This window comes from Echinococcus granulosus, assembly GCF_000524195.1.
Source record: "Echinococcus granulosus chromosome Unknown EG_S00021, whole genome shotgun sequence".
NCBI lineage: Eukaryota > Metazoa > Platyhelminthes > Cestoda > Cyclophyllidea > Taeniidae > Echinococcus > Echinococcus granulosus.
The window spans coordinates 732,983-750,481 of record NW_020170401.1 but is presented as its reverse complement, the minus strand read 5'-3'; the positions used below and the strand labels follow the sequence as shown (position 1 = coordinate 750,481).

The following is a 17,499-nucleotide window of genomic DNA, read 5'->3' as shown; positions in this document are numbered from 1 at the left end:
AATCATGGGCAAAGGAGCAATCGAATTCGCAGTTCAAAGAGGTGCTGGTGTTGCGTTATCAAAATGGAATGGTTCAAACTTCACAAGATAACTTTTTCTCCTTTTTTCGTGCAAAATTCTGGAAATGTTTTTTTAATCGCGGTCGGGCACGATGCACTCTAATCCGAATCTCATGGCTGTAGAATATCATTCAGGTTTCAGATTTGTGCTTGTAGTTGAAATGGAATCAGCAACCAATATTTTCCAAAAATTTGAAGTAACCACACATGAGGTGAATAAATACGGGCATCGAAATGATGTCAGCAGTAGTGTTTATTCCGAGTAGTGTTTGGCCATAGCAACATTTTCCATTTGTTGTTTTAGGATGCCCGACATCACATTTGTGGTTCTGCTTTGCCTTCCCCTCATCGCTGTGTCAGAAGAGCACAATCGCCTGTTATATGTAGATACTGTTGACAAGTACCTGGATATGTGTCCAGATTCTGGTGAATTGAAAGATCATCCTTCCCCAGAACCCGATTTAAAGGAATGTAGTGAATGGAAGAGTCGCACTTGTTGTTCTCCTGAAACAGCAGAGCAGATAGCGAATGCAACGCTACACGGCTTCTCTTTCGACTTCTGTGGTAATATGAGTGAACAGTGTCGCAATTATTTCCACTATGACTACTGCATGATAAAGTGCTCTCCTGATTTAGGTCCCTGGATTGTTAAAGTGCGTTGATCTAGTGTTTATTCCTCTTTACTGCAAACTGTTTACATATTCGTTGTCTCTTACGACAGATGACAAGTTCCCGATTTAAGGAGAGAGCGTTCAGAGTACCGCTCTGTGAAAGCGACTGCTACGCTTGGTACGAAGCCTGTAAATGGGATAAGGCGTGTTCCACCAACTGGAGGTCGGGAGGATTTGACTGGTCAGAAGGTGAGAGGCTCTTTAAATTGGCTTGTTTATATTTTTGGAAGATGGCACACACATTGTCGTTCCTAGGTACGAACAAGTGTCGAAAAGGCTTCGAGTGTCTGAACATCTCCATGGTCTATGGTTCACCGATAGCCTTCTGTGAGCACGTGTGGGATCACGCCTATCGAGTTGTGCCTGTGGAATCCGTTGCTGTTTGGGGCAGCAGCGATAAGCACTGCATGCACATACCGAATGGCAAGAGTGACCCGAATGCTACGCGAATAATTCAACACAACCACGAGGTGGCACGACTCTTCGCTACGGCCATTATCAGGCGGGTCTACGGTGGTGGAAATTAGAGTTCTCCATTAACCAATTCGGTGTGTGTGTGTGTGTGTGTGTCCAAGCCCTGTGTGCCGTTGATGTACACCGTAGGTGACTGTGATTTTGTTCCGATTTGACATCTTCCTATTTGTTACAAGGAATCAAAGTGCAGAGCTGTGCATCGTTAGTGGAATTGCGTATTTGTCAGCATTGTTGAAAGCGTTAAATATGGGTGGGAAAGGACGGCGTCTGAGTCCTCATTGAAGATGTTTTGAGGTGAATGAGTTTTGAACAGAAGTGACTTGCGTCTAGCTACTCCTGGAAAGTGAAGTAACTTGGTAACTGTTTGTGCCCCAAACAACCGCTTGTTCTCAGGTAGTTTAGTGACACTGCACAGTTGGTGTTTTAGTTGACAACTGTAGCATGCCAGGTTTCAGACCTTTTTACCTTGTAAGATCTCCATGTGGTTGCAGCGTCACTACAATAGTCCAAGTTATCTCCACCCTCTCCTTGTGATACAAGTATTGCTTAGGTAAATTGTTGGATAATCACCCTCACAATGTTCCATCATTCCCCACGCTTTAGTAAAAGGCATGTGTCCTTGAAGGCAGCAAAAGCCCTACCTCTGATCCCCTCCTTTTCTATAACCCCTTTTTCTCGACTGTCGGTTTTTGTAGTGTCTGTTTGATTTATTCAAATCTGAATTTGTATCTCTTTTATTACCGTTCCGAAGGACTGAAGAGACTAGTGAGGCTGTATGATTAGCCGCGCTGCAAGACAATTAGCAATTAACACTTTTTTCAAGTCAAAGTCAGAGTTAATGGGTAGTGGGTTTACGTCTCATTTCACCTTACGCGTTGGTTATAATTATTTGTGATTATCAGTTCTTCAATCGCCCTTGTTCGCCACAAAGGCGGTTGTGCTACTCTTGCATGAAATATTGTTGCCTTGTCGTGCCTGTCACACTGCCAAATCTGCTGTCTGACTACGCACACGCTGAATGAGCCTGATCGCAAAGATCACATGTGTGGTTTGACGTAGTCTCAGTCCTGACACCCAATTGAGATGCCCTGGACTACGGCCGACTCACGCCCACCTCACAAAGTGATTTGAGTACAGTCACCGAGGCGACACGAGCCAACCACATGTTAGTCACCCAGACCTGGGTATGAGTTCCCCATCGTCATCTCCACATGCCACACAGGATGCGGCCCCTCCGAGTGGACTGCTTCCTACGGCGAACTGTCCACCAGCATCCTCAGCATTACTATTGCTGTCCCCTTCATGTATGAATGGGTGCTGACATTGTCTCAAGCTTTCCGATTGTGTATTCCTTGTGCGTAGATTTGGAACACGGCGCACACAAAGCTTGATAAACAATATTACATTCATGGTATGCCTCTTTGTGCTACTCCGCAGTCTCTCCTCATTGCGCTTTTTGGTTCGCACGACTAAATGGCTGCTCTAGCGGAGCCAGCGCTAATCTGTGGAGATCCCGCTAAAGAGAGTGCATTTCACTCTCACCCAGCAAACCCCTCCATCACATCATAGGATGGCTATGATGCCACCTCTAGCCTCGAAGACCCTATAACGCCTAGAGGGCCAGCTTAAGCGATGCCACAAGAGAAACCGTTCATAGGAAACTTGACACCACGCCGCAGTGTCCAGAGAGCGCGGCATCTGTTGTGAATGGCTAAATAAGCCGCGACTCATTGCGAACAGAGGCACCAAGGTCGAAGTGCCTTTCGTCCACTAACCCACCCATAACGGCGGACGTCGAAGTGTGTCGAATCGAGGTGGCCCTTAAAGGACTTGTAATGCTGATTTTTACAATCGACCCAGATGCACGACTAGAGGGCATTGAAAAGGCGAGAATGCTGAAGGAGATTTTGAAATGTCAAACATTGTCTTACCGTTGAGGCGGGCATTTCTGTTGGAAGGCGTGAGCGACCAGAAGACGTTCGCTACAACGCGTCACTTGAACCTGAGTAATACCATCCATGAAGAGGCTTCCACTTTAATGTGTGCCGTGATATAGATCTGGTTTTTTGGTTCTTCTACACAATAATGCCTCTATCAAGACCCATCTGCCTCCTGGTCTATTCAGAGGTAACTGGAAATCCACCATTTCCACGTACCAACATTATCTCAGCACAATAAATGTTGGGGAAAAAGGGAAGCCGAAGACCGCAAGCTGAGACAAATGGAAGAAACTTAAATACGGTTGTCAAAAACACAAACGCAAGTCAGTAGACAAATATATGGACATGGATTAAGTTGGCAGGAGAAAAGAAAGATGTGGTTTCAAGGGGTGAGGTCGATTTCAACGAATTTCGAGTCCTCAGTGGGACGAGAATTGTCGGCTATCCCACTGGTGACTTGGTTATTGGCACCATCCATGCATTGGCTATGGAGCGAGACGGTGGAAGGTGCGGGTGAGGGGTTGAAGAGTGGCGTCTGCGATGGCGGATCTGACGGAACAGGAGAGAAGAGAAGAGGATGAACAAAGATGGAATACGATTTTATGTGGAAAAAGAAGCGCAACCAAAAATTGGGCATTTGTGACCGATTCAAGGTGTCTAATTCAAGAAGTACTCACATAGATGTTGGATAACCTGCGGAGGTAAGGCTGATGATGCAGTGGGGACGTTCGGGAGGACGGGAATGGAAGCAGAGTGTTGCATCAGATTGGTTGTCTTAGTGGTGGAGGTGAAATCGTGAGTGGTGGATCCCTTTGGGGTCAGCACAGACGGAGTTACCGAGGTGGTGGAGGTTTCAGTCTCAACACCGGCGTTGTTGAAAATTTGGTTGAGCATGAAGAGCAGACAATCCTGAGAGTCCCAGTAGACAGCGTGGCTGGACAGAGCGAAGAGGTAGTCATTGAGGCTCTCCAGCGGACCCTCCTAAATCGAGAAGAATAGGATTCCGTTCGAAAAATTGCTGCCGTAAACATCGAGGTTAAAACTGGTGGAAGTAGATGGAACAGAGGCAACGTAATAGCGTGCATTCATTCCAAAGGGGGTTTATGTTAATTCTTATAAAGGGGGAATGGACAGAATCACTCGAAGTATTATGAGTACGTGAGACTGGTTGCCATGTTGAACCTCCGGCAATCAACCCGGTAGGCGTGTTTCCACACACTCAGCTGCTCACATATCCCACACAAAAAGCGTAGCCTTTCAAAAATATTAACTTTTATTTATACCAACATTTACCTATTTAGTTGTTGTGTTCACAAATGGATGTAACATCACAACAAAATTGAAGTAACGAACCTGCAGCACGTAGTCTAGACGTCGGCCCTGATTCAATTGACTCGGGAAGGTGTCCTTATCAGCGTCATCGTCATCATCAGCATAGTCGTCGTACTCATTGCCACTGTGAGGGAGTGAGTTCCCTCCAATGCCATCAGTAAGACGGGAGAGGGCACGTTTAATTGCCTCTGACTCCTCTTCTTCCTCCTTTTCCTCCTCATGTTCATTTTTCGTGGTTCCAGAGCTAAAAAAGCGGGTTTTTAACCATCAAATAGCAATACACTTAAAGATTTACACATAAAACCAAATCGAAACCTAAAGTTCCGGGCATCTAAATTCCCATTTAGGCTGATGGAATTGGGCAAATGGATACTGAGAACCAACCAGAACACAATCCCAACCGCGCCACACAGCCATTGGCTAGAATGGTGCATGTTGACAGCTACCCAGAAATCTGGCCTAACTGAACCTTAAGACAACTGACAAAGTGATTTTAAAATCGAGGGCAAATAAATACACTAGTGACGACTTACGCAGTGTGCGCAGCTGCAAACTCCTGAAGGGTGCGCCAAGTGGACCGCAAGGATTGGTAGACACGCGTGGTGATGTCAGCACCCACACGAGCGATATTGTCCTTCAATTCGAGGTGAAGCCGCTTTCTTCCCTTGTGGTGTGGCATTAACACGGCACAGGGCTGCAAATGGAAACACCCTCATTTTGGTAAGCAAATAAATCTTGCGTAGCTAGAGCGACAAAAGCTTTGACATTTGATACAATGCGTGATCGGATTTCTAATTGGAAAGCGGAGACAAAGGAACGCCCCTACCTCTTGCCTTATGGCATTTATCTCTCCAACGTCTTAATTTCAGCACCCATATGCATTACTTACAAGCTTCCATTCGAACTATGCAAGTATAAAGAGTGGAATTAAGCACAAACCCTGTAATCCGGCAGGATCATATTTTCCAAACGATAGGCCACAGGATCGAAAGGATGAAAGATGTTGACACAGGCTTGACAAGTTGGCAATCGAAACTCCGAGGGCAGACGTTCCACCCCTCGCGCCACGAGGAAGATGGACAATGGGGAGCCGAGAAGGAAACAGGTGTTAAGCGGAAAGCCGAGCTGAGGATAGTTGATCACTGGCAGACCCACGCCGTTTGAATGATTTGCTGTTGGAAGAGCAACACTACCACCACCACCACTAGTGGTAGTGGTGAGAATGCTGAGAACCTGGCGAACCTGAGCCTCAGTCAGATCGGTAGCCGAGGTGAGTTGGGCAGCAAGATCTGTAGTGTCGGCGCAGAAGGGAGGAACAGCAACTGAGGTTGAAGAAGCGGCAGCAGCGTCAAGGAGTGACCAGTCGTCCTCGTCTTCGGGACCCCCTCCTCCGCCGCCGGAATTGAGTGAGGGTGTGCCGGAGGGAGTGCGTCGTTGGTGCGAGAGTAGGTCAAAGACTATGACGGAGCCCAGGCTATGCCCCGCAATCGAGAAGTCCCCCTTGAGGAATTAAACGATCAGAAAGTTGGCCTCTTCAATCTGACGTCATTTCCAGTCTACCATATTCTACCGATCTTGCCTCTTGGGAATAATGCCGCTAGGGGAACAAGTGCAGTTAAATTCACCCCGGAAGCACGAAATAAGCCCAATTCAATTAGCTAAAGTTCTCCTCAGTCATTTGCCTATTACTGGAATCGGTACAGTAGAAACTTACCCTAAAGTCCGGATTCCGCTGAAGAAACAGTTGACGTAGGTGTTTAATGGTGGTCGCCACAGTGTCAATGATGTGTTGGCAGTACTTGGGGCTGGTGTAGAAGAGAATGTCGGTAAGGGTTTCGTTAGTGTAGCTGCGCATCTTAGGAATGCTGCGTAGAGTCACACGCTTCAGTCGATTGTTAATGCCCGTAGACTCGGAGTGGAGGGAGGAGTGCCATCGAACAGGCAGGAATTCCACTCGTCCTTTTCCTCGTAAGTCTTTGAAATGCGTCGACAAGAGAGCCGTCGCTGTTTTTCTGAAAACGCATAAAAGCGATTAGCTAATTCAGCACATTTATTTAGATTTTCATCCAATTACCAGCGTCATGCCATTAGGCATTTTCCAACCTCTTCTGGCGGAGGCACTCTACTACCGTGTGCCTCAAACCTCAGACGAAATGGAGGAGTTTAAACCTACAAAGTAGGAAGCCTCAAATCACACTCATCCAATTTAAACGTCTTTTTATGCAAGAGGGTTAAAAATGGGATAAAATTGGTACAAAGCAGAATGACGATACCACAAATCCAGGTTTGAAAGTGAGTGCAAGTCACCCGCACTTGACCAGTCCCTGACACATTGTAGCAAGTCATTCCAAAGAGGTACATTGAAGAACCTTGGAGCCTTTTGATCACGTGATACAAGGAGCATTGTGTTGCTAAAGGCCTTCAGATTAAATTTCTAGATCAGGGGTGCAATATTCCTTGAAATGCTGTTTATTTTCAAACTGGGTCCTCACCCACAATTGACATTTCAACATCAAAGACATGATGGCATGAAAAGCGCATTTAAGTTACAAAATTTTGAGTGACTCACCGCATATCATTGACACAGCTGATAAGACCCTCGCCACGCATATTGTAGATAGGTCCAATGCCGTGAACAACGAAGACTACATGCTCAACTGGGCGATCGTCGCCCTGAGGAAGCTGAGCTGCCAGATCCTCACGCAGACCCCGATGGAGATAGGTGCATTCCGCAAAATTGGTGGGGCACTTACCACCGCCACCATGGTACTGAAGCATCGCCTGAAGGGCAAAAAGCGGAATTCTTGCAGTAGTTTTGCAATAAGGCGGAGGAAAAGAGTCATTTTGTGCCCTAATGTTGAACGCATTTGTCTCCGACCGATCAACGATGATGGAATGAATAAGGGCTAAACAAAAGTAGTCGTAGTTTTGCTAAAATCGTCAAATCTCATCCGAAATTACCTGAAGAAGGAAAAAAAGGCGAATTGAACCTCCTTTCGTAACTCTAGCATGGGAATGTACGCTTCAGTCCCCCCGCCTTAGCATATACCCATCGTAGCAATTCTGCGACGACAATCCATCCTAGGTTTCAACCGATTTATTTAAGACAAAACATATATGCATTCATCGACGTTGATTTTGTATGGATCCTCCCCTACCCTGCCTCGCCGTCCGATGCGGGCCTCGTAGTCGTGAGAAATGGGTATCATGTCCTCTTACAATGCAGTAGCCTGAATTCAGTCATTAAAGAATTGTCGTCAGGACCTCGGCAATAGTAGTTGCTCGTATGTTTCAGTAGGACTGCTTATACATGTTGGAAGATTTGGGAGTGGGTAGAGTCTACCACGCCTAATTTGGCCTCCTGAGCTATCACCTTGGTGACATCGATGAGAGGATTGTCGATAAAGCATGCCTACAACACCCGGGAGGACTAGGTTGTGCCAACAATTGAAGGAGGATTTGCATGAATGTAGGCGGCTATACCAAACTAAAATTCTAAATTCCCGGATTCTGTGAAAAAAAAAAGAAAACGTACGAACGTTTACCAATGCTCCTATTCGACTTATTTCTTACAGGTTTGGCAATAAAAGTGAAAGAGACCTCGTTTTGTCTTTGGTGGCATTCCGATTTTCGTTACGCACCTCCGTTGCAACGAAATGCTAACCCACTGTTTCACAATCTCACCAGACAGAGCTTCACAGCTAACTACATCACCAAACACATTTTTGTAAGGAAGTTCACAAGTAATCACAAGTGTGAAAAAAAGTTTTGTCGAAGGCGTATGAAGTCAACGTTTCAACGCCAAGTCGGGGAGAAAGGCTAAACGTAAACAGAGGGCAAAAAGCGTTAATTTCGGTACCTTTTTGTTTCTCACAAAAAGTATACACCTCCAAGCATGAGAAATGCTGTCCGATCGTAATGTTCAAAACTAATTAATCACATTCAGAAACTTATTCCAGAGAGATATAAAAGGGAATTTAAGGGTGGAAAAAAAAACATTTTGCCGAGTGACGGGACGTCAATACTAAAAAATACTAAGAATACTTTACATACCATTTTAGCCGCGGGCATCCATAGAAAAAGGTGAATGAATAAATACACCTCTTTCCCTAATTTTTGTGACAAGAATCATTCCCTCTTAACTTTGTTCAGTTTTTTTTTTAAACTATGAGGTAGTGAAGGCTTCGTAGAGTGGTCGTTGAAATAATTACCGTTTTAATCTTCCATCCTCTCTCAACGAGATATGAGCTTTGCTGCTAATTCCACTCACATAAAACGTTTTACCTCTGGAATCAACAGCCCATACCTACACTCACCTCCTTCTCTACCTCGCTTTTATTTCCCAACTGTTCATTCGGTGTAGTAAGTCCTATTGGCATTTAATTGTCTAACGAACCCCAAACAAAGGCGAAAATTGCCGCTTGAAGAACTACCGTGAGGCGAATAGGGAGGACGAGGATGAGGTAAGATGGGGCAGTACATCTTTCTCATCCTACAGTACAAATCCCCTTGGACAGGGCAGTTTTGTGGCGATATGGAGGATTGTGGAAGGTGTAGTCTAGTGGGAACATAACCTTCTTCCTACCGATTTATTTATTACCCCCATCTACTTCGGCTGTTACTCAAGAAGAAGCTTTTTCCACACCTTCGAGTAGTATCCACTTGTGCCCTATAGGAAGGTCGCGGCCCTAATTGTTGGTTGACCTTTGGAAGGTAAACAATTCCGGCTGTGATCAATTACACAAGGATGTAAAGTTGATGCACAGACCATTTAAACAGGCCAACTCATATAAACAACCAGTTTCTAAGAACTGAAAACTAGCTATAATGAAAGTAGACAAATTAGCCCACTCATCCATAAATGCTTCAACGATCATTTGGATAATCAAAACAGATAAAGTAGAAAATGAACTCCACCACAGGAGTCTCCCAAGATTCGAACACCTTGCTGATGGTACGAAGTTATACTTCCAAGGAGACATACCTCATTAGAGGAATTAGGATGGCCCAGAGAATATAGTAGTAATACCACAGACTAACCCTCTCTAAAAGAACGATCTTCCATTTCGCTGACTGGAACTTAAAGAACACTCACCACAGACTTGCCATAGCAGGAGTGATGAGTGAAAATAGATTTCAACGTAACAATCACGGCCTTGCATTGCTTCAAGGGCAAGATTTTCACTAAAATGCGAATGGCATACGGAGACTGGTTGCAGACCTTTAGTACTAGCCCCCTACCAATGCCTCCCTTATGCAATTCACCTATCAAAGGATGATGTGTTTGGATATCTCATCCACGTCGACGATATGCACCACCACTAATGAAATGTGCAGCGCTCTCCTTATCATGCTCTTTTTGCTTCTACCTCGAGTTGGATCACGATCCACCGGAAGACCTGCGAGGACCGAAGTAAAGGAGCAATCGCATTCAACACATGGGGACTATGCAGTAAAATTAGTTGATTGCTACGTCAGAGGTACGAAGCCTCGCCTCCCAGACCCATAAGGCTTTGGAAATAAAATGGAAGCCAGTCATCGCCTGACGGAAAGTCACCTGATAAAGGACAGTGGAATCCAGTTCAACTCACCTTCTCGTTGTGAAAGATGTAGGTGTCGGTTTCATGAGGCAAGTCCTCAGAAGACAGGGAGAAGTGTTCGCCCCAGGTATTAGTTTCCAGAGTGCGTCGGTAGCGCTCCTCCAGAGCCTTGGACAGGGCCTCAGAGAAGGGTAGCACTCGTTGCTCATTTTGGGGTCTGAGGAAGAGATATTAAGGCAGGAAAATACCAGCCGTTTTCACTTTGCATAGTATTTCAGTCAAATCAGGCAAAACTTAGACTTATAGTAATCGTGGTATCGCATCAACAGATTGATGGTGATACGGAAAGGCGAAAATTCCATCCCAATTTTAGTTTTAGGTGAAAGCATACACACTTGATACGGCGCGGACTCTTTGGTCGCACTTCCGGTATAAAAAATGATCCACTGAACATGTCTGTGATCTCTCGTCCCTTCTGTGCGTTAAATAATGGCTCTTCTTCCCTACTGATACGACTTTAGGGAAGACCTGAGTCGCTACACTACGATGGTAATAAGACAACAGATACAAAGCTTGCATGTGCTTATTTAGGATGAAAATATACGTTTAACAGCGTCACGTATAAATGATACCCCGATTCTCTTATTGGAGCTGCCATGTCACGCGCATAAGACGTGTTTTCCGTCAAGAAATGATAACTGGAGCCGCCTAACTAAATCGTGTTTTAAATAGATGGTTGAGGTAACAACGACAGTCGTGCTAGTCAGCTAGGAGTTCCAGTGATGGCCGATATTACCTCGGAGACAGATTTGGTAGACAATGCGATTTGACACAGATGATATTCAACGAAGAAAAAACTGGTCAGAATGATTCTCACAATAAGCGTTGAGGTAACAGCGACAAGGAAGCAAAAAACGTCTAGTCCGCATGTCAACCCGGCGCAAAACCAGACATGCTTAACCCCCCCGCCCCCAACTTATGGTGATTTGGAAGAATGATATTAAAGGAAGTCTTTCGTTATAAGCCATGGCACTAACACTTATGGGAACAACAAGGGTACAAAGACGCCTAAAACACCCACTTTCCCGACATGGGTATTAGAAATAGAAATAAAGGCGTTTAGCGCGCTCACCTTCATGAAATGGTGACACCAACTGTCAGACACAGAAAAATTCAAAGTGAAAAGTGCTATGATAATGAGATGGCACCGGTTTTTTCACAGACTAATGCAGATACAAAAGGCGACACAGAAATCACCCTTGCATTTCACCACTACTGTGGCTGGAAAAGGTCTACACCCACCTCTGCAAATATTCGTGATGATATTGTAAATAAGGACGTCTGGGAAGAAATTAATTTAAAGCATTGGTGTCTTGCCAAGTTTAGACAATTAACTAATGAAAAGCCGCCTTTATTCGTGCCAATTTGGCACGAATAAATCACATTAACTAACCTGTGCCATGAGGTAACGCACATAGGAGGTAAGATTGCCAAGAAAGATCGTGCAGACTTTTATAACTTCCAGGGAGTTGTAAAATCCATGCGATTGTTTAGATTCATCTACTAATATGACAAGAATTTACACTTTATCACAAAACGTCAGAATTTCTAGAAGCATTCGAGAGGTGAGGTAGTGAAACACACCATCAAGAAACGATTTTAGTACTTTGAGTGATGTTGAACATGAATCGCTCAAAGATGGATGCTCCGCGAGTAGGAAGATCTTCCCTATAATAAACGAGCTTAACGTATGTGAATGGGAAGCCGCAGTGGAAGGTAAGTTAATGGACCTCAAATGCCATGCATTGTCAGATGACAATGAGCTCCCAAGACAGTCAACCCATTCATCCCTTACCTCACCTATGTTTGAAAAATGTGCAATCCACTCCCGATTGCTTGCTTACTGATGGAATGATTAATGATGGGAAATACTTTTGGGCATTCCAATGTTAAGCCCTCGATTGCTCTAGGACACATCACTTCAAGGCCGGAAGACAGTACTCACTTTATGTGTGCATATGGTTGGTTGCCTGCAGAAAGAATTGTTTGCATTTCGAAGGCCAACCAACATCCATGATTGACACCTTCCTACCGGGTACCAATAGAGACTACTCAAAGGTATAGACGAAAACTGCTCATTGAGAAACACCTAGGACGGGTAGAAGTAGTGAATCAGTCGTTAGAACGAAGGTTTCGTTCTCACAAGGCAACCACTTCCACAACGGCCCGTACCACCACAAAACTGACCTGTGGGAGGGGAGTGGTACTTTACAATGAGGAGGAGGTACTGCCTCATCTCGCCCCGCCTCACCCTCGTCCTCCTTATTCGCTTCACGATATTTCTTTGAGTAGCAAATGGCACCTTTGTCTAGGGTTGGACACTTAAATGTCAAAAGCTGAATGGACAATTGGTAGATAAAAATGTGGCAAAAAAAGGAGATAAGACATTTTATATGAGTGGAATCCGCAGCAAAGTATGCACCTCGTTGGGAGGGGATGACAGTTTAATGCAGTGATTATTACAACCACTACTTTTAGAAGCATTGTGTAATAATTACGTATGGCATCGACAACTTGTGGAGCCAAAAAGAGATTAAGATCAGCCTGTTGAGTCAGTAATGATCGTCTGTCTAGCTTACCGAGTGCAAGAGTCCTCAAAGCTCCTACCTTCTACATGCTCAAATAATACAAAAAAGCATGTTGAAATACGCTTCCTTACGACGCATCACACCATCCTACATCATTTCATTGACAGAGGAGCCTTCTCCACTGTCAATGCTATGCTGACAACAGCATTCTGGAAAACAGATCTAAGATGGATCTTTGAGTAGGATTTGTGGCACTGGAATGGCAGGCAGATGAAAGTACGGCAACACACATGTCACGTGGGCATATGCTTTTCATTCACTACTGACCATGAATGACAGAACAGAAATAGCTTTGCAAGAAGATGGATCCAGAATGGACGCATGAAAATCCCTCCCCTCCTCCAGTGCTTTCTTTCATGCGGAGAGAAAAAAAGAACGGTATGATTTACTCGATTAAACGGAGGAAAGATAAAGATTGATCACCGCCCAAATCATTCTGGGAAATATTCGGCAACCGACTAAAAACCATATTAGTAACTAAAAAAGGTAGCTTATGCTTATTAAATTTGGTATCCACATTTTCGTGTTAATAAAACTTCAACTACTCCCCCTCCATACGACCTCTGAGAAGGCATAAACGACTGCTTTATTTCGTAAGCATACTTATCAGTAACCCTTTCGACAATGCTTCGACTCGAAAGCAAAGGAGTCAGAGGACCATACCGTGAAAATATTGCGATCAGGAAAATGTTCCGCCATCCAAATCGGGATAGTGCGGGTTGTATGAGATGGAACAGTAGATTGCTGAAGTACACGAGCATCTCTCCCGATTTAAAAGTTGAAAATCATCACAAAAATGAATTTTAAGCAACAGCAGAAAAAAGCTCATGACTAAAAAGTCCGCCACGAATTAAGCAGATTCTGCAAAATTCAACTTTTCCGATAATATCAAGTGGACAAGAGTGATTTTAGGTGCTTCCAACAGAAATCGAAACCCCCCTTAAATCGGAATCAATTAAACTACTGCAACTGACAACAATGAGGATAGGAAAATGCCATACCTACAGCCATCCATAGTCAAAGTGAAATAACACAAAACCGGGCCCATCGGTACCCGGTCCCACTAGTTTACTTTGTAAGCCAATAAGCTTCGCTTAACGTTTTTCACGCAAAAATTCGATAAACCAACACGTTTTTAGTTAAAATTCACGACTTGAAACACCGTGATTCACATCGTAACATTTCAGCTTCAAAATAAACGAAGATATACGTATATCATAGTTTGGCGGTGATTCCCGTACTATTTTGCAAGTGGAAAGGTACAACACAGGTAAATCCAGCACTTATCACCAAACTCCCCAAAAGGCATCATTCAACATTTGTGTCAAAAGCGAGAAAATCATAGATGACAAAGTTCAATTCTTGGCTATTTAGGGTATGAGTCGAAATTCTACCGAGATGAAGGGTAAAGCGGATAAACTAAAGATATCAGGAGAGATGATATGGGTCGTTGCCACGACCACGACCACCAACAGTCAAGATGATACCAGTTGGCACCACTTCAAATGTTCCTCGAAAACCAAAAAGCGTGATTATCCTCGGGCCAAGAACATCCCAGGTCTACCTTACTGTTTGAAACTCAAGCCAACCGCCTTGACACAGAATTTGATGCAATCATTTAATTTGAATTGATAAAGAGATACACCATCCATTTGTGAAATCAAGCTCCAGTAAAAAATTGGGGTGCTACACATATGCAAATTCGGGTATCCGATACGAAAGCGTAGGACGCAAACTCTGCACTGACGTAAGTGATTAGGACGAGTCTAGACCAGAAGACCCAATCAGGCTACCCATAGCTAGGCTAAATAAACTCAAGTATTTTTCCAAAAAGAAACAATAGGATGGTTTTTACATCTAAATAAAGGTAATGAAATTTTTAAGAGCGGTAGAGGCGGAGCCCACGCAGAGGGGGACAGGAACAGTCCCGTGGGAAGATTGTTTTGCCAACTCCAGAGAACTACTGCTGCAGTGATGTAAACAAACTGCTGGCACAGTCTGCGATCCCAGAGAACTATCCTGTTTAACTTTCTAGAAGTTTAGAATTGAAAGCTATTCCCCAAGCATTCTAAAGGGTCGAGCACTCGTTCGCTTCCTTCTGAGTGGCTCACACCGCGCATAGATTTACTCCAGATGCACTGATAATCACTAGAAGGTCGAGGTCAACCAGTTAATATAAATGCGTATAACTGAAACCACGGCGACAGTTGAGCAATCACAGGCATCTACCTGCCGAGTGCGTACAAACCAGCCGTACTCTGCTTACGGCAGTCGACAAAGACATCTGCTGAAGTATTGTTACCGACTTCACGGTTGGGTGCTCAAAAAGACTAGAAGTCAAGCACATAAACCCCAATTTACAACTGAAATGCCGAATAAGTAGACATCAGCAGAATGTTAAACTCTTTTTTTTCCATAAAATCAACAATGCACACCTAAAGTGAAGCCAGCGAATAATGACGTCTGGAAAAAGGTTACGATGACGGATGACAAAAAGGGGTTCATTCTTCACTTACCACTAAATAGCCTCTTGAACTTTGTCAGCAACTTCAGTAAGTAAACGCATAAACTGAGACAAAAGGTTCAGAATGAATGTTGAAAAACAAATATGGGACCATAAACAAAAACTGAAATTTACTAGAGAGAGGATGGGAAACCTCAACTAGTGCGTAAGCATTAGACGCCTAAAGCGAGGCGGCGTAGTGCTGCAAACAATGCGTAGGAAACCAGAACTTAGTGGAAATGCTTTTTGCAAAATCAAGGTAACTCTGGTTTGGGCGAATGTCTAAAAGCAAGCTAAACTACAAAAAGGTAAAAGTTGATACCTGAAGAATTCGAGAATTAACAAACCAACAGAAATTTAACGCTATAAATAGTGTTGGAGTAGGACTTCATTTGAGAAACAGAAAAATGTGGGATTCAAAACATCCATTAGATGGCGAGCCTAGGGCACTAATAAAAGGACAAACTCATGACCTTCCAAAAAGGACCATAACCCAACGCACTTTCGTTGGGAGCGCTTTGGGGTCAGGTTTACGGATGCATAAAAACAAACGTGCATATGAGGAAACTTCGCTCAAATAGAAGGTGGAGAGCAATACCCTTATCTGCATCTTTCCTTCGCTTGCCAAAACTTCAAAAGAAATACTGGACCCAAAAGCCGTTAAATTTAACTTTATACTTGACAGCATGGAACTTCCCAGTTCCCTGTGTAATTCAATTACCAAGACCGACAAAAAACTCTTTCACCAGTCCCCAAGCCCTTCTGTATGCGTTCAACCTCTTCAGGAGTAACCCAAACGGTGGACAACTAATATTAATCCGTATGAAACAACCCACCAATGTCAAGAAGCCAGTTGGATGGTTTCTAATTCCGCACATCTTAAGATGTCTCGAGAGATAAGTGATGGTACAAGATTAGTTACCTGGTCTCCATTATCAGTGCAGGGCCATGGTCACGCTACAAATTAAGCTTTTCCACTATGCTTCTATCGAAGCTACTTTCAGATCCGCGTGTCCCATATTGTGTCCAGAGATAACCAGAACAAATTAAAATTAAACAAGGTAGCAAATCAGTTGGGGATGAGATAATGTTCCGTCCTCCATACTATACCTACTACGATGATGGGATGAAACTCTACTAAAGCAATCTAAGCTACTAGTCTCCAGCCGCTCTGTGTAGTCTGGTACACTCTACAACGTTCTCAAGGATGAATCAGATTTCACAGTTATCAATTTGAGAGACACATGTAAAGGGGAAGACCTACCGATAAAACCACATAACTCTCCGAACCTCTCCCGACTCCTCCTCATCCGCTAGCCAATAGACGGGTTTGTAGATACGTTCTCGTAGCAGGGCGTCGTAGAGGCCGCCTCGAACTGGCACAGCTGTATCCGGTGCGTCGGGTGGAAGTGCATCTACATAGAGGAGGTTTGCCGAGGTCGCCGCAGCCTCAAGTCGTTGTGCATCGACACGATCAAAAGGCCACCAAATAACGCCATGAGCGACGGTTTTAGTAGAGTAGAACCAGTGAGCTTTCACAGGTTCGTAGGGAACTTTTGGAATAGTAACTAGAAGATGCGGAAAACATCAATGATTAGAACAGAGACCGGGTGGGAATTCGGAGGGTAATCTTGGACTAACTTCCTGTTGAAAGTTGTTTTTCCTGCTGATTTTGAGCTGATGATGAACAGTCGAAGTAAGAGGGAGTTGGAAGAACTGTCGTGGTGGAAAATGTGGGCTCTGATTGCGGTGTCGGTGTAGCCGGCTCTGTTAAATTTTCCGCCGCCGCTAGTGGAGAAGCAGACACAGAAGTCTGCGAAAGCTGAGGTGGGAGGACGTACCGCGAGCGAAGCTGACCTGTTGGACGCTACAAATTCAGCAGCAGAAAATAATAACGCTGGTATTTCCTAACAGAGAACTTACGCTACTAGAGACGGTAATTTGAGACGGTACTGGCATTGGAGGTGGCAACATAATACCAGAAAGGGAATTTTCAAACGAGTTTTTTGGTTCTTCCCTTTCCAAAAGCTGGTCATCAGAAGTTGTGGTGTTAGTGGCCACAGGTGGAGGAACCAAACTTGGACCGGAAAGCAAATTTGCTGCATTAAAGTTTACCGTAAGACGCGAATTTGAGTCCACGTTATGCAATGAAGATGGAACACGTGTGTTCGGTGGTGTATACATCCTCGAAGCAGAAATACGCGAGGACACAACCGCCCAAATACGTGGGCCGTTCCTCAGCTTAAATTTACCGCTTTTGTCGGCTCGGTCCGACGCAGGTAAATCACACACAATCGACAAATAGCTACCCTAATCATAACTATGGTGCTTG

At 44.3% G+C, this 17,499-nt stretch overlaps 2 protein-coding genes across 2 annotated transcripts; one reads left to right on the top strand and one right to left on the bottom strand. All coding sequences in view use genetic code 11, as the record gives it.

The window, feature by feature from the left end:
* Positions 1-364: 364 nt before the first annotated feature.
* Positions 365-1,257, top strand: EGR_03832 (Folate receptor beta; the record flags this gene model as incomplete). Its single annotated transcript, XM_024493081.1, has 3 exons — positions 365-712; positions 781-919; positions 986-1,257. The coding sequence occupies 3 exons, from the start codon at positions 365-367 to the stop codon at positions 1,255-1,257; spliced, it is 759 nt and encodes a 252-aa protein (XP_024352542.1).
* A 2,269-nt stretch (positions 1,258-3,526) lies between these two features.
* On the bottom strand, positions 3,527-17,351 carry EGR_03831 (Phospholipase DDHD2; the record flags this gene model as incomplete). The annotated part of the gene is made up of 12 exons (XM_024493080.1): positions 3,527-3,693; positions 3,822-4,125; positions 4,498-4,720; positions 5,010-5,170; positions 5,416-5,976; positions 6,191-6,488; positions 7,046-7,257; positions 10,068-10,233; positions 12,264-12,412; positions 16,458-16,735; positions 16,809-17,034; positions 17,091-17,351. 12 exons carry the CDS (start codon positions 17,349-17,351, stop codon positions 3,527-3,529), a joined length of 3,006 nt encoding a protein of 1,001 aa, XP_024352541.1.
* Positions 17,352-17,499: the final 148 nt, after the last annotated feature.